The sequence below is a fragment of the Volvox carteri genome (assembly GCF_000143455.1).
Source record: "Volvox carteri f. nagariensis unplaced genomic scaffold VOLCAscaffold_43, whole genome shotgun sequence".
Taxonomy (NCBI): Eukaryota; Viridiplantae; Chlorophyta; class Chlorophyceae; order Chlamydomonadales; family Volvocaceae; genus Volvox; species Volvox carteri.
The window spans coordinates 508,013-527,428 of NW_003307586.1; the positions used below are offsets into that span (position 1 = coordinate 508,013).

The following is a 19,416-nucleotide window of genomic DNA, read 5'->3' on the forward strand; positions in this document are numbered from 1 at the left end:
CCGGCTCCGCGGCGGCAGCAGTTGGCTGCGCAGTACGTGGGCGCGAGGGTCCGGGACCTGTTGGGTCGTGCGCTCCATTGGCGTTGTTGTCGGCGTCATGCGCCGCAGTGGCTAAAACGCTCCCGCAGTTCGCGGCTTTTCTGCACATAGGAGAGTTCCTCATTAGCTTCCATTAGGAAGCCTAGTGCGGAGCGATAGCCTTGCTCGTCGCAGAATTGTCTGACTTTGTCAAACATGCGCGACGGCGGTGTTATGCCCTTACGCTGGGCACGCCTTACGTACTTCTCATACATTTCCTGGACCTTTTGTACCAGTTCCTTTGCCCTAGAGGGGCTCACCTGGCGCAGCTGATAGCGCTCATGGTCGGCCTTCGCCGACTGGGTGCGCATGGTATTCCCTGGGCTCGCCATGTAAGTCAGATAGAAAATGTTTCTTAAGTTGGAATGTGTTTGCGGAAGCGATGGAGTGCTTGACTCCGAGGTCGTTTGACCGGTTGGTCTAAGATACCAAAATTGTAACAAAGCTTGCAGTTGGCAAGCAGTTGCGAAAAAGGAAATTATCCAACGATAAAAGGTGGTATTGATAAATACCGTTTGGTATTGGAAGATTATGAATAGTTCTTGGATGTACCGTTGGTACGATACCGTTGGCCCGGTGAGCCAAGGGCCGCCTTAGCGGCGTTACAAAGAAGCTTTCAGGAAGTTGATATAAAATCAAGCTTTGAGGATGACAAGGTGCGGATGATGTTGCTACGTGGCAGTGGGGCATGCCAACCTACCTGATTTCAAGTCACCCCAGCCGAAAGGATAATCACACATGTCGCAAGAATTGTCCAGAGCGAAGCTGCCAGCTCCGGGTTGTGGTACAGAGACATCGTCGACAAAGGCCATCCTTGCAGGATCCTTGTCGACAGCTGGCGTGGAACAGTATACGTTAACAATACAAAAGGTATATTTATTAACAATATTGCATAATCTTTACATACGTATATACTGGGATCCAGTTTATATTGGAGCCACAAAAGCTCCTGAAAGTGGCCTGTGAGAAACCTAGTGATAAAAGTGTCCCTCTTCCTGTAAGTCACATACGTAATGCCATCACGCCCAACTTGATACCACGGTTTAACCGCTACCAGGACATTTTCTGTTTTATCAGCACCAATACCATAATATCCTTAAGAGATGCAGAAGCTGAACAGGGTTACCACAGATACCATAGATAGAAGCTGCAAAGATCGTATAGTGCCAATAGCTTTGTATGCCGTTGGGTGGCCCATTGTTGGTGGGGTGCGTGTTCACCTGAAGCTGTACCCAGATGACCTGAATCTGCTTAGTCACAGTTGCCGGCGCCTAATGTGCCTTCTTAAGGCCCTCACGGAGTGGTGCACAGCATTTGAAATGACCGTTCATATCCGTGAGTGTGAGGTTGACTACTTCACCCAATCGAACTCTGCGTGCGTTAACTGGAGCCTTGTGAAGGTCGGTATGCAGCGAGCAGTGGGAAACACTGTGCAGTCTGAAGGGATGCCGTGGGTTTGCAGGGCTGGGTATTTAGGGCTTCATTACGGGCCGGATGCCTCGTTCGAATCCTGCACCGATGTGTTATTTAGTGCGGGGCAGCGAGCCACGCATGCTCTGATAGCCAAACTTGCGCAGGAAGGAACTGCTTCTGCATAAGATAGTGTTCAATTGTTTTGATATGCAAATTATATCCATTCTGTCGTATGAGGTCCAGGTGTGGGGACCGCATTTTATTCCCCAGGTCGTTGAACGACCACCTGATGCGCGAAGGCATGCATGGGCGGCCCTGCCACTTCGAAAGGTCTCTAGGGAGAATCGCATGGTCGAGCTGCAACGCACGTTTCTGAAGCAGCTCTCTGGGTTAGGGAGGATACCGGAATATCATGTGTTGTTTAGGAGGCTTGGTAAATGGCCCCTCCACTTTCACTGGGCCTCACTTAGTTGTTAACGTTTTGCAACAGGGTTATCCAGTTGCGAAGGGGATTGTGTTTCTCACAATGTTTTGCGTGAGGAGAAACGTCATGCAGCGCGTTCTGATTGTGCTGCCACTAACTGGGGTGAAATGATCCTAAGGGGTCTCAGGTGCTTAGGTGTAGTAGCTGTTACACAGTACGGCTCTACAAATACGCGCTAAGCGCAACCACCAGCATCTCGAGAGGCCTTTTCAGCGGCCAGCTACTACATTAGGGCACTGCCCGGCGCTGCACCCGGACCTGGATGAAGAGGTCAATTTCATTTCGTCGAACCAGGGCGATGTTGATGATCAGTCCTGGAAACATTCACGGAGCGATTTGATGATGGCTGGCATAACCCACGTCTTATATCAACACACACCCCAGGAGCTTGTGTCGGGCAACAGTAAACCAAGGGTTAAGACGTGCCGGCATACCTATTGGATGGGAACGCCAAAACACACGACGTGCTACATCCCTGCGAAGTCACACTTGTCACTGCTGCGGTTTCGCTTAGGGGGCGTGGTTAGAGGTTAGCCGACCCGGCGGTCGATCGCGCCAAGAGCGCTGTGTGGGGTCTATGGCAACAATAATGCAGTAAAAGATGAGTTTCATGTGTTGCAAGAGTGTCCCGCCTACAACGACCTACGGGAAGGGCTCCTCAACCTATAGGTGTATGCCAGGATGATATCAAGCACGTGCCTAATATGAGGTCTGTCGTGGAGATAGATGATCAGCGCGCACTTGCGCAGATTGTACACAACATCTGGATGAGGCGACGCACGCTGATAGCCGAGTCGTAAGCCTGAGGTCGCTTACCCAAGTTACTGTTTTCTCTCTCATATGGGGTTCATAACCCCTTTTTCTTTTTCGTCTTTTGTTTCTTCCTTATTTTCGACTAGAACTCGCGGTCGAGCCTCCTGGCTCGTCTGAGCCTAACCGAGCTTGTAACATAACAAAACATTAACATCATCACCAGACGGATTACGTGTTTAAATCAAGTTGTGGAAATACTACGAAAATGAGCTATAAGGGATTCTGATAGGCCTAACAATGAAGCTTATGTACGGCAAAGGTGTTCGGAAAACGGTTATTGATATTGCCACATTCCTATCAGCACCAGCCAGGGTGTTGGGTAATTTAACGAGATTTCCTTAGCACCTTACAGGTGCCTTATCCAAAAGAACTAATCACGGCTGGACCGTGGCTTGCATGCAAATTCCACGACCGTGTGCAAGCCCCATCGGGCGACGACAGTTGCAACTGTTCGATCATTTTATTTATGGATACCCTTCTCTTCAATGCAACTGTGTACGCTCGAAGTCAAGCATAGGGCAGCCGGGGCCGGCTGCGACGGCTTTGTCGCTGTTATGCTGGGAGCAACAAACTCCCCTTGGAAGCCTGCGTATTCGGCCAATAGAACGGGGCGATGTCCAAGCGGCGAGCATCGTCTTGACACGCGCCTTTGCAACTTCAGCGGAAGCCGTCCCCTTGGCGGAAGTCCTTAAAGGTGCGTCCGCACGTCGCCCTTCCTTGCCACTTTTATCAAAACGTTTCCCCATTCTATCCCCTCACACAACAAGCCGCTGCGGTGCAAAATAAAAGCTCAAACGGCACCAATCTCCTCGCTTCCCTCCGCCTCCCTCCGCTACTGTTGCTCGTCAACATCGCAACGCCGCCTCATCACCCAGACATCGACTCCATGCTTTTAGCTGATCCCGGACCCGCCGCTGACTCCAGCTCAGACCCGTCCACAACCAGCGGAAGATCAGTAGCACCCGATGGGTACTTCCTAGTGGCCCGGCTCTATCCCAGGGATCCGCAGCAGGCGCCTTTGCCGCCTGGCCAGGACTCTCGCCTCGTTGGCACCGCCGCCGTTTCCTTTTCTGCCGAGTCCCAACCCGTGCGCCGCCTGCCGCCCGTCAACTTGCCCCCTTCGGGCGGTGCCTATGTCTCCAACATGGCGGTAGACCCACGGGTCCGACGTCGGGGCGTGGCAAGGGCGCTGCTTACGGCATGTGAGGAGCTGGTATGGACCGCGGGCCGGCGGGAGGTCTGGCTGCATGTGCGCGAGGTGGATGCGGCCGCACGGACGCTGTACGACAGCGCTGGGTACGTAGCGGCGGCGAAGGACTCCTGGCTGGACACGATTAAGCATGGCGGCATGCGACCGCGCATCCTGATGCGGAAAGAGCTGCATAAAAACTCGTGTTGAGATGATGCACGTGCTGCACGTGGGAGGAGGGGTTAGAGCATTTGGTGTGTTTTGTTTTATGGGATGTGCGTCCCAATGAGCCGAAAAAAAAATAATTTGCTGTTTCTGTTAGAAGACATGCCGTCCTGTGGCTAATGAGTCTGCCGATGGTGGCCGAGGAACCCAAAACTTTGCGCATTATGTGACATGTGCTTCTGAGGCAGCCATCGGCATAGTCCACAATCTCAGCGCGCCCCCTGTCAAACAAGCCACATGGATATTGGGAAAATGGGCCTGCTCACACAACAGGCACAGCACCATTGAGCATTTCATGTGGACATTCTGATACGCATGAAACTTCTTATACTCAGCGACACACGAACCACGCACAGTCAAGTGGCTAGCCAACTCGAAGACATGCAGAAAGTGCTCAGAAAGGAAAACCCCGCTCAACAAGTCAGCGCTATTAGATGGCTCAAAGAATGCACCTCACCGTTGAATTCTCCCCACGGAACACCGAGCTACAACATACCATGCAGGCCAGTTCCTTCTTCTCAAAAACACGCCTCCACGGGAAGCGCAAAACGCAAAGCAGTGATTGCTCGAAAACAAGCCAGAAATACAGCTACAAACAGGCAAATGGTGCATCAGTACCCCAACTTCGTAACTGCTTTTATCAACTGCTACATAATTTGGGACCGCCAAGATACCTCACCACATGCACTCTTAATTCTCCCCAACCTGACAAACGAACAAACATGCGACAACACGAAGCGCTTGTACATCGGCTCTCTAATATGAACGACAATAAGTTGCAATTCCATACCCTCATACGGGAGAAACACCATGCCCCGACACGGAGGCGCTAACTCAGCTCAATTGAAAGGAAATCTAAAAAGCACATCACATAGTAGGACTTGTGACGGGCATGGGCATCTATTTTGTACAGCATGGGTGAGGAACTACAATGTACCGCCCGGACCACGCACCGGAGTGCTCGGGACAGTCAAGGACGGAAACCTCACCGACAAAGCCTTCATCAATACAGTTTTTGGCAAAACGTATCGCCGCCACCGCTGCCGACACGACCATTAGAAAACTCGGCGGAGAAGTAGCATACGCGAAAGGACCAGCCTGAATCTCTTCCTCCTCATAAGGGTATACAACAAGGTACAACAAGTACATGCCTTCGCAAAGGCATTACGCGGGAGAAGCACAGCTTGAACCTCTTCCAAGTATAAGCGACACCGCATGAAACCTGCTTCACTGGCAGCAGTCCTGACTTTGGAAGGCCTCACCTACCTGGCCAGAAAGCATCCTGGCGCCTAGAAGCAAACCCTAACGTATTCCTACGAACGACCCCACAGTGCAGTATAGTGAGCATGCATGGGAAAAGCCAGGCTGCACGGAACTGTCAATGCTTCAACCCAAAACCCAACACGCGCACTGTTGTTACGTTCCCTCTCACCTACACTCCAAACTTCTTGGCCCAGGTCAAAAGGATTCGGACCACGTCCTCAGATGCTCTACGTCAAAAGGAGCACCAACATCAGCCGTATGCAAGAAGAAAAATATATTAAATACGGACATGCCAGGCGTGCATCGCCCGTGCCGTATGCACACGAGCACGGGCAAGGAGGCGCGTAGCCCGCGGCAGCGGGAGCCGCGCACAGTGCCGGCCGCCATGCACAGCCGCCGCGGCCACACTACATACGGCGGGCCGTGCAGCAACGCGCGGACTGATACGCGCTGTGCGCGTCGGCTTTCAGTTCAGCCATGTTTCACACAGCCAAAGCAGCATTGACAACGGGCCCTGCCATAACGACGTTGCTCGAATGCTGCCCTTTCTCCTCACGCACAGAGCGCCGGGCCTCGTCTCGTGTTTGCAGGCCGCGCAAAACGTCCACCATATCATACGCCCGCTGCGATGCACCCTCCGCCACGCGCTCCGCTAAGAAACGCGCGGCCTCGACGGCACCCGCCGCGAAGGCAGTACGGTCCAGGCCATAATGCCGCAGCATTAGTGTATGATGACCACCTGGCGCGGTCAGCCGGCAGGTACGTGATAGGCCGCGGCCCTCCAGAGCGCGCAGATTTGTGCTTGTGGTGCGTAGCTCTTGCTCCAGATGCATACCGCCGCCGACTCGCTGCTGGCGCATTGCGCGCATGCGATGAACCTGGGCCTGCGACAGGGATGGGGTAACGAGCGTTAAAACAAGCGCTGCAGGCTATCGAACATCGGGGTCGAAAGGCGTAAACAACTGAAGAATGGTGATGATGGACGAACAGGGGCGGCAGAGAGGAAACAAATTTGTAATATCAACAATGTGCAGAGGCACTCGCATGCCAGCACACGAAGCTGGGTATGGAGATGGCCAGCTGGCATTCCCAGGGCAGCAATAACATGGCGTGCTTGCTAAAGAAAACGGCACACGAGGTGCAAAACCAGTGGGTCCCATCCCAAGATGGGCAGGCATAACATGCATATACACGAGGCGCATTCCAGACGTGACCGAGCACGGGCTTCGGCTGCCAACTGCCGGCGAGCAGCTTTAGTAGGCCCGGATTTTACGTTGTTGAGCATGCGCAACTTCCGCCAGAAAAAAACAGGTATCAAGTGCAATTTATGAAACTTTGTACAAATCTGTACAGAACACGGAGGCGTTTCCAACCACTCCATGACCAGGCAATGCTGTGAATACGACCCTACCTCATCGCACTGGATGCCCATGAGCCGCAGCGACTGGGCAATGTCCGCCGCGGCCGCCGGATTCAGCAGATCAAGGGCGTCCGCGTCGCCACTTCGGCCAACTGCCTCGTACGTGTACTCCTCAAAGTGCGGTGGCAGAGGCGCGCCAAGCGATACGAGGAGTGCGAAGAGAGCGGCTGCCTAAGAGCAAGAGCCATATTGGCAACGGCAATTGCGAGGTTGGAGCGATGTCACTCTGATATGGAGTCAAGTACACACATACGAACAACTAATATAACACAGATTGCGAGCCAGCTCCCCACATCCATGCTCTCGTCGTACCTGCTCGCCAGCAGGCGAAGGAAGGACTGCGTACACGCCTGCCGCCTCCGCTACCTCTCGCATCCCCGCACGGTTACCACCCGCCGTGCCCATGACAAAAGGAAGACCGTTAGCAGTATAAAACCGAACGTGGTCTGCAATGGAGATCACAGCAACACAGCAACCAAGCACAAACCGTGTGATATGGTAGCTTAGGACTCCGGGCAACACGGGGTGGCAAATGATAAAGTGTAAGGCGTTCGCGGAGGATGGACGACAGAGGAAGAAACCTCATAACTTTTCATGCTGCTGAAGAGGATACCAGTGTCCTCACTGCCCCTTGGTCACCAACTGCCATGCGTACGTCAAGTCCTACACGGTTCAAGCTTAGGCCGTTTACGTAAAGATTTGTCAAGCCACTTACCATCAACACAGTGGGCCAGCGTGTAGTCCACAACCTGTTGTGGTAAGGCAGTGAAGCGGAATAATGTGTCACAGGCCAAAAGATACGAGAAACAAGAATTGCGGCAAATATGGCTTCACCATCATATTGGGGTAATCGCGCTTGATGGTATCCAATGCCGCCTGCCGTCGCTCCTCGCCGACGAGCTGCACCGGTACTCCTCTTACACCAATGTTCTTAACCGCGACACCGGCAGACAAGCCCGTGAAAGTATGAGGCACGAGAGGAAAACCGTAAGCCACCAGCGACTCAGCAGCCGCATGGCCCATCTGCATAAACGAAGTGCAACCATCAGTTAGACAAGGCCACGCCAACCCCGCACCGCCAAGACCATCAGGTCACCTACGATGCTTACTTTTCCCGTGCAAGAGTTCACCATAACTGGCGGCAAGCTCGCGAAAACACGGACAGTCGAATGCGCGGTGGAACGACAACGGCTGCATTTCCCAGTGCGCTGCAAAACGATAGACATGTCCCTTGTAAGCTTCACACGTTCAGAGTGGTAGATTTGAAGGGCCTTTCTGAAGACAGAGCAATAGGCGCCAAGAAGTAGGTTTGCTGCTGTAACTTCAAAATAGGGGAGCTTGATGGACTTCCGGATAATATTGTGATTATGCTGTACTCCTCTTGCGTAAAAACACCTCTAATCTGGCCTGCAAGTCGCTTGCAGAAAAATCTTGCACGGCAACTCTCGGTGGACGAGCACTTGGACCGTGATTGGACTTCGCGGACTTCCTAACCTCCATCTTGTCAAACTATCTCCATATTACACCGATTAAGGCTATCTGGGGTATACATTGCGTTATGTGTGTTTGACTAAAAGCTAGGGAGTACTCCTGCAATGGACCGTTTCGACCGCTTTAAGAAGGGTGGCTTCAACCGCCAGGCTGCGGTCAAAGCGCTCAAGGAGAGCGTTCAGACAGGTCACAAGACTGGGCTTCCTCCGCAGCTGCTATCTCTATTTAACCCCAGAGCTCAGCTGCCACTAGTCACAGATGTGAAGAAGCCCAAGATAAAGCTTCCATATACAGGCCTTGCAGCGTACGTAAAAGAGTTTGCAGGCGAGGGCGACCCCGACTATCAGCCGCCGCGCAACGAGGATCGGCCCCCATCTCCTCGCTTATTCCGCAACCGGGAGCTTGCTGCACAAGCACGCGTGGACACGGAAACAAAGATTGAAAAGTGAGGCTTCATGTTGGCTGGCAACTTCTCAGCTCACGCACGAGCAACTTGAGACCCATGAACACCTTTGCCTTCGTCCCGCAGGAAAATTCGGTTGACAAAATGGAAGCTTGAAGAGGTAGATGTTCTGTCTTACTGCATGGAATACGTGTGTGGGTTGAGGTCTTGTCTCCCCAACCAATACCAGACTGCGGTTACGCTACTCAGGCGGAGCGTGAGGCACGCGAGAAGTCGAAGACGTTTGACCCCAACAAAGACCCGAAGATTGAGGTGAGACAGGGCGTGGTTGAAGGGGCAATTCCTATGCTTGACATTGCTGAGCTTGTCTCCCCGGGACGTCCGCTTCCAGGGCGACCCATATAAGACTATCATCGTGGCGCGCTTAAGCTATGACGTCACAGACAAGAAGCTTCGGCGGGAGTTTGAGGAATTCGGGCCAATAAAACGGGTCCGCATCGTCACGGACAAGCAAGGTTAGCAACGCAATGCCTGCATGACGTGCGGCGCGCCAGCGTCTCGTCTTCGACATCATGAACTGCATTGGTTTTGTGGACTGAGTGCATCTTTGGTTGCAAGGCTCTGGCCTAGAGGGGTTACGGCAAGCTACAGGCAATTACACTTGCATCCCCGTACATGAACTTGATCGTAAATTTCGTTACGTCGGCAGGTAAGCCACGCGGCTATGCGTTTATCGAGTTCGAGCATAAGGCAGATATGAAGGAGGCTTACAAGGCCGCGGATGGCAAAAAGATTGAGGGGCGGCGAGTGTTGGTGGACGTGGAACGCGGACGCACAGTGGAGAACTGGTAAGCAGCCACATTGGTTGGCTTGTGGTGGTTGGCATGTGGTGGTTGGCATGTGGTGTGCGTTGGGGACCTATTGAGCGACAATGTTTTGGATGTTGTGGTGGACAATCGACAGGGCGGAGTAGGGCAGTGCCAATCGTTTTCTGGTGCAGAAGGCAGATCTGACTCGATTTGCTGCTCGCGGACCACTGGATTGCAGTCTCCGGACTGACCTGGTACCTAACAGCGATACGTTGCACTCTTGAGCGTTTCGGTTCTTTTGCTTCCAACCCCATGCAGGAAGCCACGTCGCTTGGGAGGCGGCCTGGGAGCACCCGGACGAGAGCCAAAGCCGCCCAAAAAGCAGCGGCCAGGCTCGTTGCCCGTTGCCCCGCCGGTAATGAATGCAACACCAATTGATGACAGGTACAGTTTAGGGTGGTCGACACGGGAAGTGAGGAAGGGGTCAGGCGATGATCTGAAGCGCTGCGGGTTTGCATCGCAGCACTTCACACCAGGGGTACGTTCCTGGTCTTTGCCGCTCGAGAGGCCTCCAAGGAAGCCCGATTGCTTAACACTTAAGTTCCTGCACTACGGCGTTGTGCGATGGTGGCGTTGGGTCCAGTTAAGGATGATACGTTTTTTTCGAGTAGCGCCCGATTTCTGTGGGACAAGGAACATCTCTTAAGATATGTTCAGGGGATGACAGTGGAAGCGGCTCGGTATTTCAAGCTTCTTGACTTTTTTAAGCACGTCTTAGGGCTTCATCCTTATCCCCTTGCTGACTGGCCTTTAACGCGACGCGATGCATTTCCCCTTGGAGAGATTTCGTAAACTTGGGACACGTCGGGCGTGGGGGAGGGGAAAAGGGGATACGGAACTCTGTTACTAATCACCGTCATGGTGGGTACTTCAGCCATGCTTACGCATGCCATTCTCCGACGCTTGGTAGAGCCGCTATGGGCGCTTCGGAGCCCCTCGACAAGAACGGTATGCTGTGATGTGAGCTGCACAGCTGGGGTCATGAGGCAGCGCCACCGCCTCGCAGTTGGAGGGTGCCCTAGCCTGAGCCCTTTGCTTAGCGCTCAGGCCTTTTCGCTCCTGCGCGTGAATTAGTGTGGCCGCCGGGGAAGTGCGGTGTTGCATTGCGGTAGTGCCGTCAGTATGTGGATTGTGTGTAGATGGTGCCTGCAAGCTAGGTAAAGGTATTGCTGCCCCACATGGGAACGGGAGCAGGTCGCGGGGACGGGAGTACGAGACGCGTGAGCCACGGCGGTCCGAGCCGCGGCGAGAATACGACCGGGAACGGGACATGCGTCCCACCCCTGGAAGCAGCTTCCGCGAACCTCCGCGCGATTACCAGGAGCGCAGTGACCCACGGGACGTTCGAGGAGATCGCGATCGCAAACGGGACCGGGAGCCTTCGCCTCGGTAAGTGGACTGGATTCGACTGGGTTGGGGCTAGTGTGCGGGAGTTTTATGCCAACTTGGGATCGCCCCACGAAGCATTTACGTGTCTATTGTCTAGCAGCAGCGCTAGTGCAATGCACTTTTACGATCCTAAATACGATGAGACACACTTAGCACGCTCGATTCGCTCTTAGGGTGGATGGTTTGGTCGATGGCGACATGTTTGCGGTGATCTTGCAGGCGGGACGACCGGGCCGACTACTTTCGGGCCGGCGGCGGAGACCCACGAGACGATAAGCGTGTTCGGCGTGACCTGGAGGACGGAGAGCTTAGAGACGACCGCGAGCGCCGCGAGCGGGAGCGCGACCGCGACCGGCGGCGAGAGCGGGATATGGTCTGAGCTGTCGGCAGCGCGGGGGCACACATGTGCAAGCGCGAGGTGTCGCACAAATCATTCATCTTTTAATACGGCGAGGGGGCGTCGCACGGGATTCTTCGTGGGGCACAGGGATTGGGACCAGCGTCTTGCCGCTGCAAGAGTTCCGGTATCTTATCGCACTAGATAGGTCAGCTTGGGATACAGCTTTGAAAGCGGAATGCTGCTCAGGCGGTATGCTCTGGCTCCAGGCGGGTGAGGTCACACACAGAGCGCTTTGCGGCTTGGGGAAGGCGGGGATGGACGGCAGGGGTCAACTGTTGCAGAGCATTCGGGTGGCCAGCGGTAAGGCACTCGTTCTCGATGGGATGTGTAGGTTAGGAGGCCTCTGGTTGTGGGAGGCCTCTGGGCATTGTAAGTGCGCAGGGCTGGGCGCCGGGAAGTGCGGCTGCGTGGAAAGCTTCCCCAGGTAAAGCTCCCGGGGTCGTTGCCAGCCTGAAGTTCATCTTCTTACAGCAAGCGCCCTCCACCGAGTCATCTGGACCACGTAAGGAATTGCCACATTACCACCACGTTAATGACCGGAACTTAATCGAACATGAGAGGTGCTGCTTTTGCGTGGCGGGTGGCGGCTGTCCTGCTCCTTGCACAGCCATGCAATCCGGCTCATCAGTCAGGCGGTTGGGGAGAGGCACAGGGTATGTGTTCCGGCTTCTCTCGCAGGTGAGGGACTTTGGGAAAGTCGTTCCGGCAGCTGATTTCCCCACTTTACCCGGCCTGTCCAAATCCTATTTGGAGAATTTGGACAGCAGCGGTGCTTCAATACGTCGACCCGCCTAGATTGATGAATAACAGCTGGGTAGCTTTTGTGGGCGGATTGATTTAATTTGCTTACGGAATGGAGTGCACAGGCCGTGGGGCATATTGGGTAGGTAAGGTTGGCTTGTCCATGGATAACGCGTGATAGTTTTCCTGTTGAGGTGCGTCGAGGAAAAGTGGAGTTTGGAGGAAGGCGGTAAGGGTAAAGGAACGCAGTCCCTCGGTTCCTTCGCGCCAGCAATTTTGTTTTGGCGGTAAGATTCACCACGGTGGGTATCCTGGTCCTGCCGCCTACCGCTGCTGCTCACACTCGTTGCTCCCCTCATGCGCAGCCCACGGCCATCTGGGTCCGCGGTGGTGTGGGTAAGGCACAGGTTGCGGCGGGCACGGTAAGGCGCGACCCACGTCCGGTCTTTCTCTTATTTTGGCTATCTGTACCGGCACAGGTTGCTCTCGCAGAACGGGCAAGCATAATGGATGGGGCCTCTTGGCGGGTAAGCATTGGTAAGTATCAGATGAATGAATGGCAATTTTGATGCGATGAATGAGGAAGCGTGTGGCGGGGGTTAATGGGAAGTTCGGGAGAAACGGGGCGTTTTTTCGTCGGTGTCTTGAAGGTACCGGCGCTACACAAATGCTAGGGCTTTAACGTTGCAGACCAAGGGCAAGAGATCCACTCAACGTTACATGTAATATAAAAGCTGTTGGCAGCATCCAAAGCCACAACGTTCAGCAGCGGTACGTGGCGATATGCTGCAACCGTTTAGTATACACCTCATACCTTTTCCGCCCGCCAAATTTGGCCGTAATACCGAAGGTACCTCCTGATCATCACTTACGACGTGCTCTATAAGGACGCTGGCAAAAAACGATCCCGAAACGCCCAATCTCAATGGATTAGTAGGGTATGGTACGCCGTTTCACATGGGAGGTTTAGCATCTAAACAGTGCATATGGGAGTTTGTAAACACATGTCGATTTTGACGACATTGGACAGCGTTGGCGACCGAGACAGGCTTATCGCATCATGCATGCTCCTATGCAGAGGTGCCCCGGAGAACAGTCGGAATACAGCACCCCTTTTGAATGGACGCACGAAGTGAAACAAAACCCGGCGCCACACACATGCACATCTTATCAAGTACGCCATGTTCTACTGGTGATGATTGCATCGCTAAACTCCTGGAAGTAGCAAGAACTCTCAGTCTGCATCAAAAGGTCTGCCCTGTAGCTCTGCGACCATGCCGAGCCTTGACCAAGGCTCGGCGCTGCTAACAGCGCTTGGCGTGTTTGCAAATTGCTTGTGAAACGTCCAAGCGTTGGTTGTCCTATAAATAAACAACGTCCAAAACAAGACACGCTCCAGTGATGGTATAGCGTTAACTTCTGCAGAGGCCCCTCTTTGCAGGAGGCCTACGATGTGAAGGAACTTCGCAGTCCATGCTAGCAGGGTTCAGAACGCAGACCTTCCGTCAAACGAGAGCATGGGTAGACACTCCCAATGGATGCATGGATTGGCCGGTAAAACATCATGTCCAACAGTCCTGGCAATTCACGAAGGCAATCCACGAACCAGCCTCCGTGGCGGCACTCACACTCTCCCAAACTAGCGTCCAACGGTCGCGCAGTACCTTGCAGTACAAGATCCGATAATCATATCCATGTACCTTGCAGTACAAGATCATTATATTCTGCACCCCTAGACCACTGTGGGGTCCGTGCTGTTGAAGAAGCAGAGATGGTGGCTAACGCAACGTGACCCCCCGGGGTACCAACACAGGGGCGCAGGCTACGACCCGACTAAGCCGCAGTGCACTCGGCGTCAAAAGCGCTATAATACATATGCGTCCCGGAGATCCGAAGAGATTTCGTAGCACGCCGGGCGATATAGCAGCCCCCAGAAACGATATAATAGCCCATAACTACGGATTCGTATGGCAGGTAAACATTCGCAGCGCACAGGTACGCAATATTTAATACACACATGGGCTAGCGGCGTGCGGGGGAAGGCACACAGGAGCAGGAGCAGGACCAACGTATTTATAACAGCACGTAAATGGTATGCACCAGCGGCATGCACGAATAGCGCCCGAGGGGGCATATGCGCAGCTGCGAAATCACAAGCTCATTATTTTGTACAATATAGTAGCACATACGCGAGTAACAACCCAGCAGCAGTCTTCCGCAAACACGGCGGGCGCCTGTCGTTGCTCCTCACCCTACGACTCTCTTAAGACGGGTATATTTCTGACGACAGCTAGAGCAACGCGATGATCACAAAGGTGATGGCAGTGGCCAAAACTCTCAACATGTCGGATGGCGCAATATGGCCAAAATAATCTGCCAAAGCGCTGCTGAAGAAACGCGAGAATAACTACAACGGGTCCATCCGCCAAAGCGGCGACCCAGGCTCCTTTGTCATATTAAGTATGTGTTGCTATTAAACAACGCGAGGGTGGGTGGGGCCCCGAGAGGAGAGCAAACATGCGGGACCCCGTGGCCCTCGCGCCTTCTTCTCCGCCGGGGGCGCCTTCCTCCACGCGCCCTATCATTTGCTACTACTTGGATATCTCTCTAGGAATATATTTAGTACGACAGTACGGCGTGCCTCGCCAGCAGGGCTCAACCGGCAAAAGGCCGTGGGCTGGCTGGCGAGACGGACTGGCTATTAACCGACCTGCCATGACTTGGCCCGCCGAGTCGCTGCCGTCGCACCGCCGCCGCCGCCGCCCCCGCCGCCTGCGGACGCCTGGACAGCAGCAGTGGGTTGCATGGGCAGGTCCGCCTGCTGCCCACGACAGACAACATCCAATGGGGAAGCGGGAGGGGGTTACAGTCCTGAGGACATGGGACAATACCCTGTTTCCTGGTTCTAGAGCGCAAGGAGAATCCAAGCGACGACAGTGACACACACACACCCCTGTTTTCCGCTTCCATGTCTTACCCACCCACGCACGGCGTTCCACCCTAGCAGCCTCCTCAGGCCCCACCACCACCACAGCGCACCCGACTCTGCACCCGCTCGCCCAACTGGCAACCTCATTCATGGCCCCGCACTCAACCCTCCCTCATCACATCCCCCCTCTTGCTGTTCCTTCGGGAAACCGTAAAGGTTTACTTCCGATTTACAAACCCGGGGCCCAACCCCCCTCCCCCTCCCCACCCTACCCCCTCCACCACCACCACCATGGCGCCACCGCCACCCACCCGCTCCCGCTCCCGCTCCCGCTCCGACCGCTTCCGGATCGACAGCAAGGGGGGACCCCGGGGTGTCGTCGACGGCAGCAGCTCCCCGACTGACAACTGCCGCCGCCCGGACTGCGGCCGAACCACACCCGCACCCGCACCGCCGCCAGCAGCCGGATCTAGGGCGGCGAAGGGCCCCGGTGCCAGACTGGTGGGGGTGAGGGCCGCACCCGGCGTCCCCACCGACTGGCGCGCGGAGGGCGGCCTGGAGAGCGTCAGCAGCGTCCCGCCGGCAGCAGCCTGCAAACGCTGCACATGCGTGCATGTATGTATGTATGTATGTATGTATGTATGTATGTATGTATGTATGTATGTATGTATGTATGTATGTATGTATGTATGTATGTATGTATGTATGTATGTATGTATGTATGTATGTATGTGCACATGCAGGGGATGGGGGAGAAAATTTGTCAAATACCGGAAATAAGCCATCTCAAACATGTGAACAGAGTTGACGTGCATCCATGCATACAGCTCATATCCATACACCGACACCATTGAAGCGAACGTGCGGAGCAATTCTGTTGTCATACATGCACCGGCGGTATCTATACTCATGTAGCAGTTTTGTCGAGTTCCCCCCAAGTGCAACCGCCCCCTGGGGCCGCCCCACCCCCCCTCATCAGGCGGTCCACCGGGCGGGGGCAGAGGGCCGCACCTGAGGCCGGTCCACCGCAGGAGCCGTGTGGGAGCCGCCGCTATCCACCGCCGCCGCGACGGATGCCGCCTTGGCCGGCGGTGGCGCTTGCTGCTGCTGCTGCTGCTGCTGCTGCTGTGCAGTCGGAGTCGTCGCCGCCTTGATGGCTGCGGAGAGCTTCCTGTGGAGCTCCTGAATCTCGGCACTCATGGCCTTTCGGGGGGGAGAGGAGCAACGGCAGTAGCAGTAGCGGAATTTAAGGGGGGGGGCCAGAAGGCGGCGCTGACCTCCGCTGACACTCCGCTGTGTTACCGGCGGCGCTGGGCCCCGGATGGCCCCTCACAGCGCCAACCGCACAAACGTTGTGGGACAAGGTCATATTCCACCCCCTTCACCTCAAGCACGCATCTCTACCGTCAACCACCGCCATCGAACACGATTGCTTCGAGTGCTCCACCCCACCCCACCCCACCCCACCCCACCCACTTTGCGCGATGCCCGCTCCTGATGGAGCCCCCTCTGGGCGGCGCTGAGGGCGCTGCTCGTGGTGAACAGAAGCGTGCGCAACTCCGTCAGCTCCGACATCAGGGCCTGATGGTACGGGGTACGGCATGGAGTACGACTTGTCATGGTACGACATGGACACAAGCGCATGGCTAATAACACAACGTAAAACCATGTCGAGGTGATGGGACCCCTGGTTGCGGTGAGGTTGGCGCACATGGAACTGTCGGGGCGGGGGTTGGCGGGGGTTGGGGGCGGGAGAGGCCCTACTGGCTTATGCCGCCAGTTTGATCTCCCCCAGCCTACTCTATATACACAGAGGACATTGAAGGGGTTGCGGTGGTTTCCTCGCATTATGGGGCTTATGATTCACATGTGGGCATTTCAGTGGAGCCGTTTGTGTCGGGTCCTGGGAGTCCTAATTAGGAGCCGCACCACCCCCCGTACTTTCCATTAGGGGCCCCTCCTCCCTTCACCCGCCCCCTCCTACTCCTCCCCTTCCTCCATGCCCGTACGAGATAAAGATATTTAGGTGAATTCGGCGCAGCCATTCCCGCCCGAACACCGGGCCATATTACTTACACGCCCTCCCCTCCCCATTCCCTTAATCCCCACCTCCGCTTCATCTCGCGTTGTTGTGATTATCCCCCCAACCTCCCCATGACGACGACAACGAGCTTCTCTATAGGAACCCGGCGCCGGTGCGCCTCCACCTTCTCAGCCTCCCTCCCCGCCCCGCCCCGCCCCGCCCCGCCCTCCCCTCCCCTCCCCCCCACACACAGCACCAACTGTACATTGTACAGATTCCCTAGCAGTAGGGGCGGTTTCGGAGCGCTGTGTGTATGACGCCTCCTTGCTCCCCCTCCAGCACCCTGACTTCAGCTCCAGGTTCCATATACCTACCAGACATACATACCTGCATACATACCTGCATACATACCAGACATGAATACCAGACATGCATACCTGCATGTCATCCTCCCGCACCGAAAAGTGCCCCGAAGCAGCCTTCGCAGCTGGCGGGACTGCGGATACCCGTCCGGTACTCTCCACCGTCGTACTGACGGCGGCGGCGGTGGCATCGCCGTCACCGCCGCTGACGCGTCCGCTGCCGCTGCCTTTGCCGTTGAGGCTGCTGCTACGGCTCGTCCACTGGGGACTGCCGCCGCTGCCGACCGACTGCAAGACTTCCGCCCTCGCGCCGTCGCTGCTGTTGGACTTGGTGCTAGGTAGCATCGACGGCGGCGGCGGCTGCAGCGGCGGCGGCGGCAGTGGTCGAGGACCCCCTTGCTGCGGCAGGCCGACGGCTCCCCCGCCGCTGTCCTCCCGGTGCTGCGGGCGGAGCGGCGTCGATGGCGCCTGAGACTGTTGCAGCGGCGGCGGCGGCGCCGCCGCCGCCGTCGCCAGCTTCTGCGGGTCTCCGACCGCTTCCAACGTTTGCTCGACTGCCAATTTAATGAGCTCCAGTTTGAGTTCAAGACCCGTACGGCTCTCCAAACTGCTCTTCAGCACATTCTTACGAGCCTTGCTCAGCCTGATGTGCGACCGAACGGACATACATACGGACATCTGTGTACGGTTGTACGGCTCAGCCCAAACCCGCATGTGTCGATCAGTCAAGGGGCGACAGGGAGCGACAGACAGACAGAATGTCCGACAGACGGACAGACAGATGGACACAGACAGCCAGGCAGCGATTGCCAAGCGCAACCAACCCCAATCCAATGCCCCCCCAGTAACCCACACCCCTACCCTACCTAAGCTGCCCCAGCACGTTGCCAAGCAGGTCAGCCTGCAGGTCTACCAAGTCGTCAGCACGCGGCGTGGCAATAGGTACGGCAGCGGGTACGGCACCAGCGGCGGCGGCGGGGGCTGTGGCGTCTAGCCAGGGCGGCGACAGCAGCAGGAGCGCGCCCGTCAGCGGCTGCGGCAGTAGCTGTCGCGACGGCAGCGGCGACGGCGGCGGCGGGAGGGGGCTTGATTGATTTGGCGCCGCCAGGGGGGGGTCGGAGGGGCGGCAGGTGTTGGAGGACGGCGAGAACGTCCCCCCCCCACCCCCTCCTCCGGAAAGGGGATTCCCACCGGTAGCGGTAGACGAGAGTATATTGGTGTTGCCGAAGGTGGAACTATTGCGGTTGTCGGGGGTGGGGGTGGGGGTGGAAACTGGAACATCGCCAGCGACGGCGACGGCGGCGGCGGCGGCGGCGGCGGTGTGCGGCGGCGCAGCAGCGGTGACTTCCCTGCAAGGAGGGGGGCCCCGGGGCGGGGCGGGGAATGTCACCTCGGACACATCGTCCGTTCTCGAACCCCCTTCTGTCCCCCCCTTAGTTGCGTAGGAGGGAAGGGGAGACAGCTATGCGACAGGCAGATGAGGCAGTTGAGTTCGGGTAACCGCTAACGCACCGAAAACCGGCACCCTGCCTGTACGGCATTGACGTACCGCGGCGGCGGCGGCTCAATCGAGCTTGGGGTCCAAAGTGCCCCTGCCGGGCCATTGTCAGAGCTGTAGACTGTGAGAGGCGAGGGGATCTGCGGATAGCCTGAGTACGGCAACTGCAACGGCGACGGCGGTGACGGCGACGGGATAATGCCGCCGCTGACGCTGCGTTTTAACGCCTCCCGGGCGCTCACGATGGCGGGATTGCGTGAAGGCGGCCGCCGCCCGGAGACCGACTGCGTCGGCGGCGTCGGCGTCGGCGGAAGGGATAGCCGCGGCGGCGACGGCGGCGGAGTGGAGACGGCGGCCGCCGGCGGCGGCGAGGACGGCACCTCGAGCGACGGCGGAGGTGAAGGAGCGGGGGAATTTCCAGCGGCG

General features: G+C 56.2%; 3 protein-coding genes across 3 annotated transcripts; 2 read left to right on the forward strand and 1 right to left on the reverse strand.

The window, feature by feature from the left end:
• Positions 1-2,679: 2,679 nt before the first annotated feature.
• On the forward strand, positions 2,680-4,187 carry VOLCADRAFT_118746 (uncharacterized protein; the record flags this gene model as incomplete). Its single annotated transcript, XM_002954437.1, has 3 exons — positions 2,680-2,771; positions 3,373-3,482; positions 3,664-4,187. 3 exons carry the CDS (start codon positions 2,680-2,682, stop codon positions 4,185-4,187), a joined length of 726 nt encoding a protein of 241 aa, XP_002954483.1.
• Positions 4,188-5,947: 1,760 nt separating this feature from the next.
• On the reverse strand, positions 5,948-8,254 carry VOLCADRAFT_106419 (uncharacterized protein; the record flags this gene model as incomplete). The annotated part of the gene is made up of 6 exons (XM_002954499.1): positions 7,995-8,254; positions 7,720-7,908; positions 7,601-7,634; positions 7,198-7,331; positions 6,877-7,056; positions 5,948-6,349 (listed from the first exon to the last, which is right to left on the reverse strand). Exons 1-6 carry the CDS (start codon positions 8,109-8,111, stop codon positions 5,948-5,950), a joined length of 1,056 nt encoding a protein of 351 aa, XP_002954545.1. The 5' UTR covers positions 8,112-8,254.
• A 154-nt stretch (positions 8,255-8,408) lies between these two features.
• Positions 8,409-11,416, forward strand: VOLCADRAFT_106420 (uncharacterized protein; the record flags this gene model as incomplete). Its single annotated transcript, XM_002954438.1, has 8 exons — positions 8,409-8,821; positions 8,906-8,939; positions 9,029-9,091; positions 9,171-9,294; positions 9,489-9,627; positions 9,907-10,032; positions 10,843-11,037; positions 11,257-11,416. The coding sequence occupies exons 1-8, from the start codon at positions 8,481-8,483 to the stop codon at positions 11,414-11,416; spliced, it is 1,182 nt and encodes a 393-aa protein (XP_002954484.1). The 5' UTR covers positions 8,409-8,480.
• Positions 11,417-19,416: the final 8,000 nt, after the last annotated feature.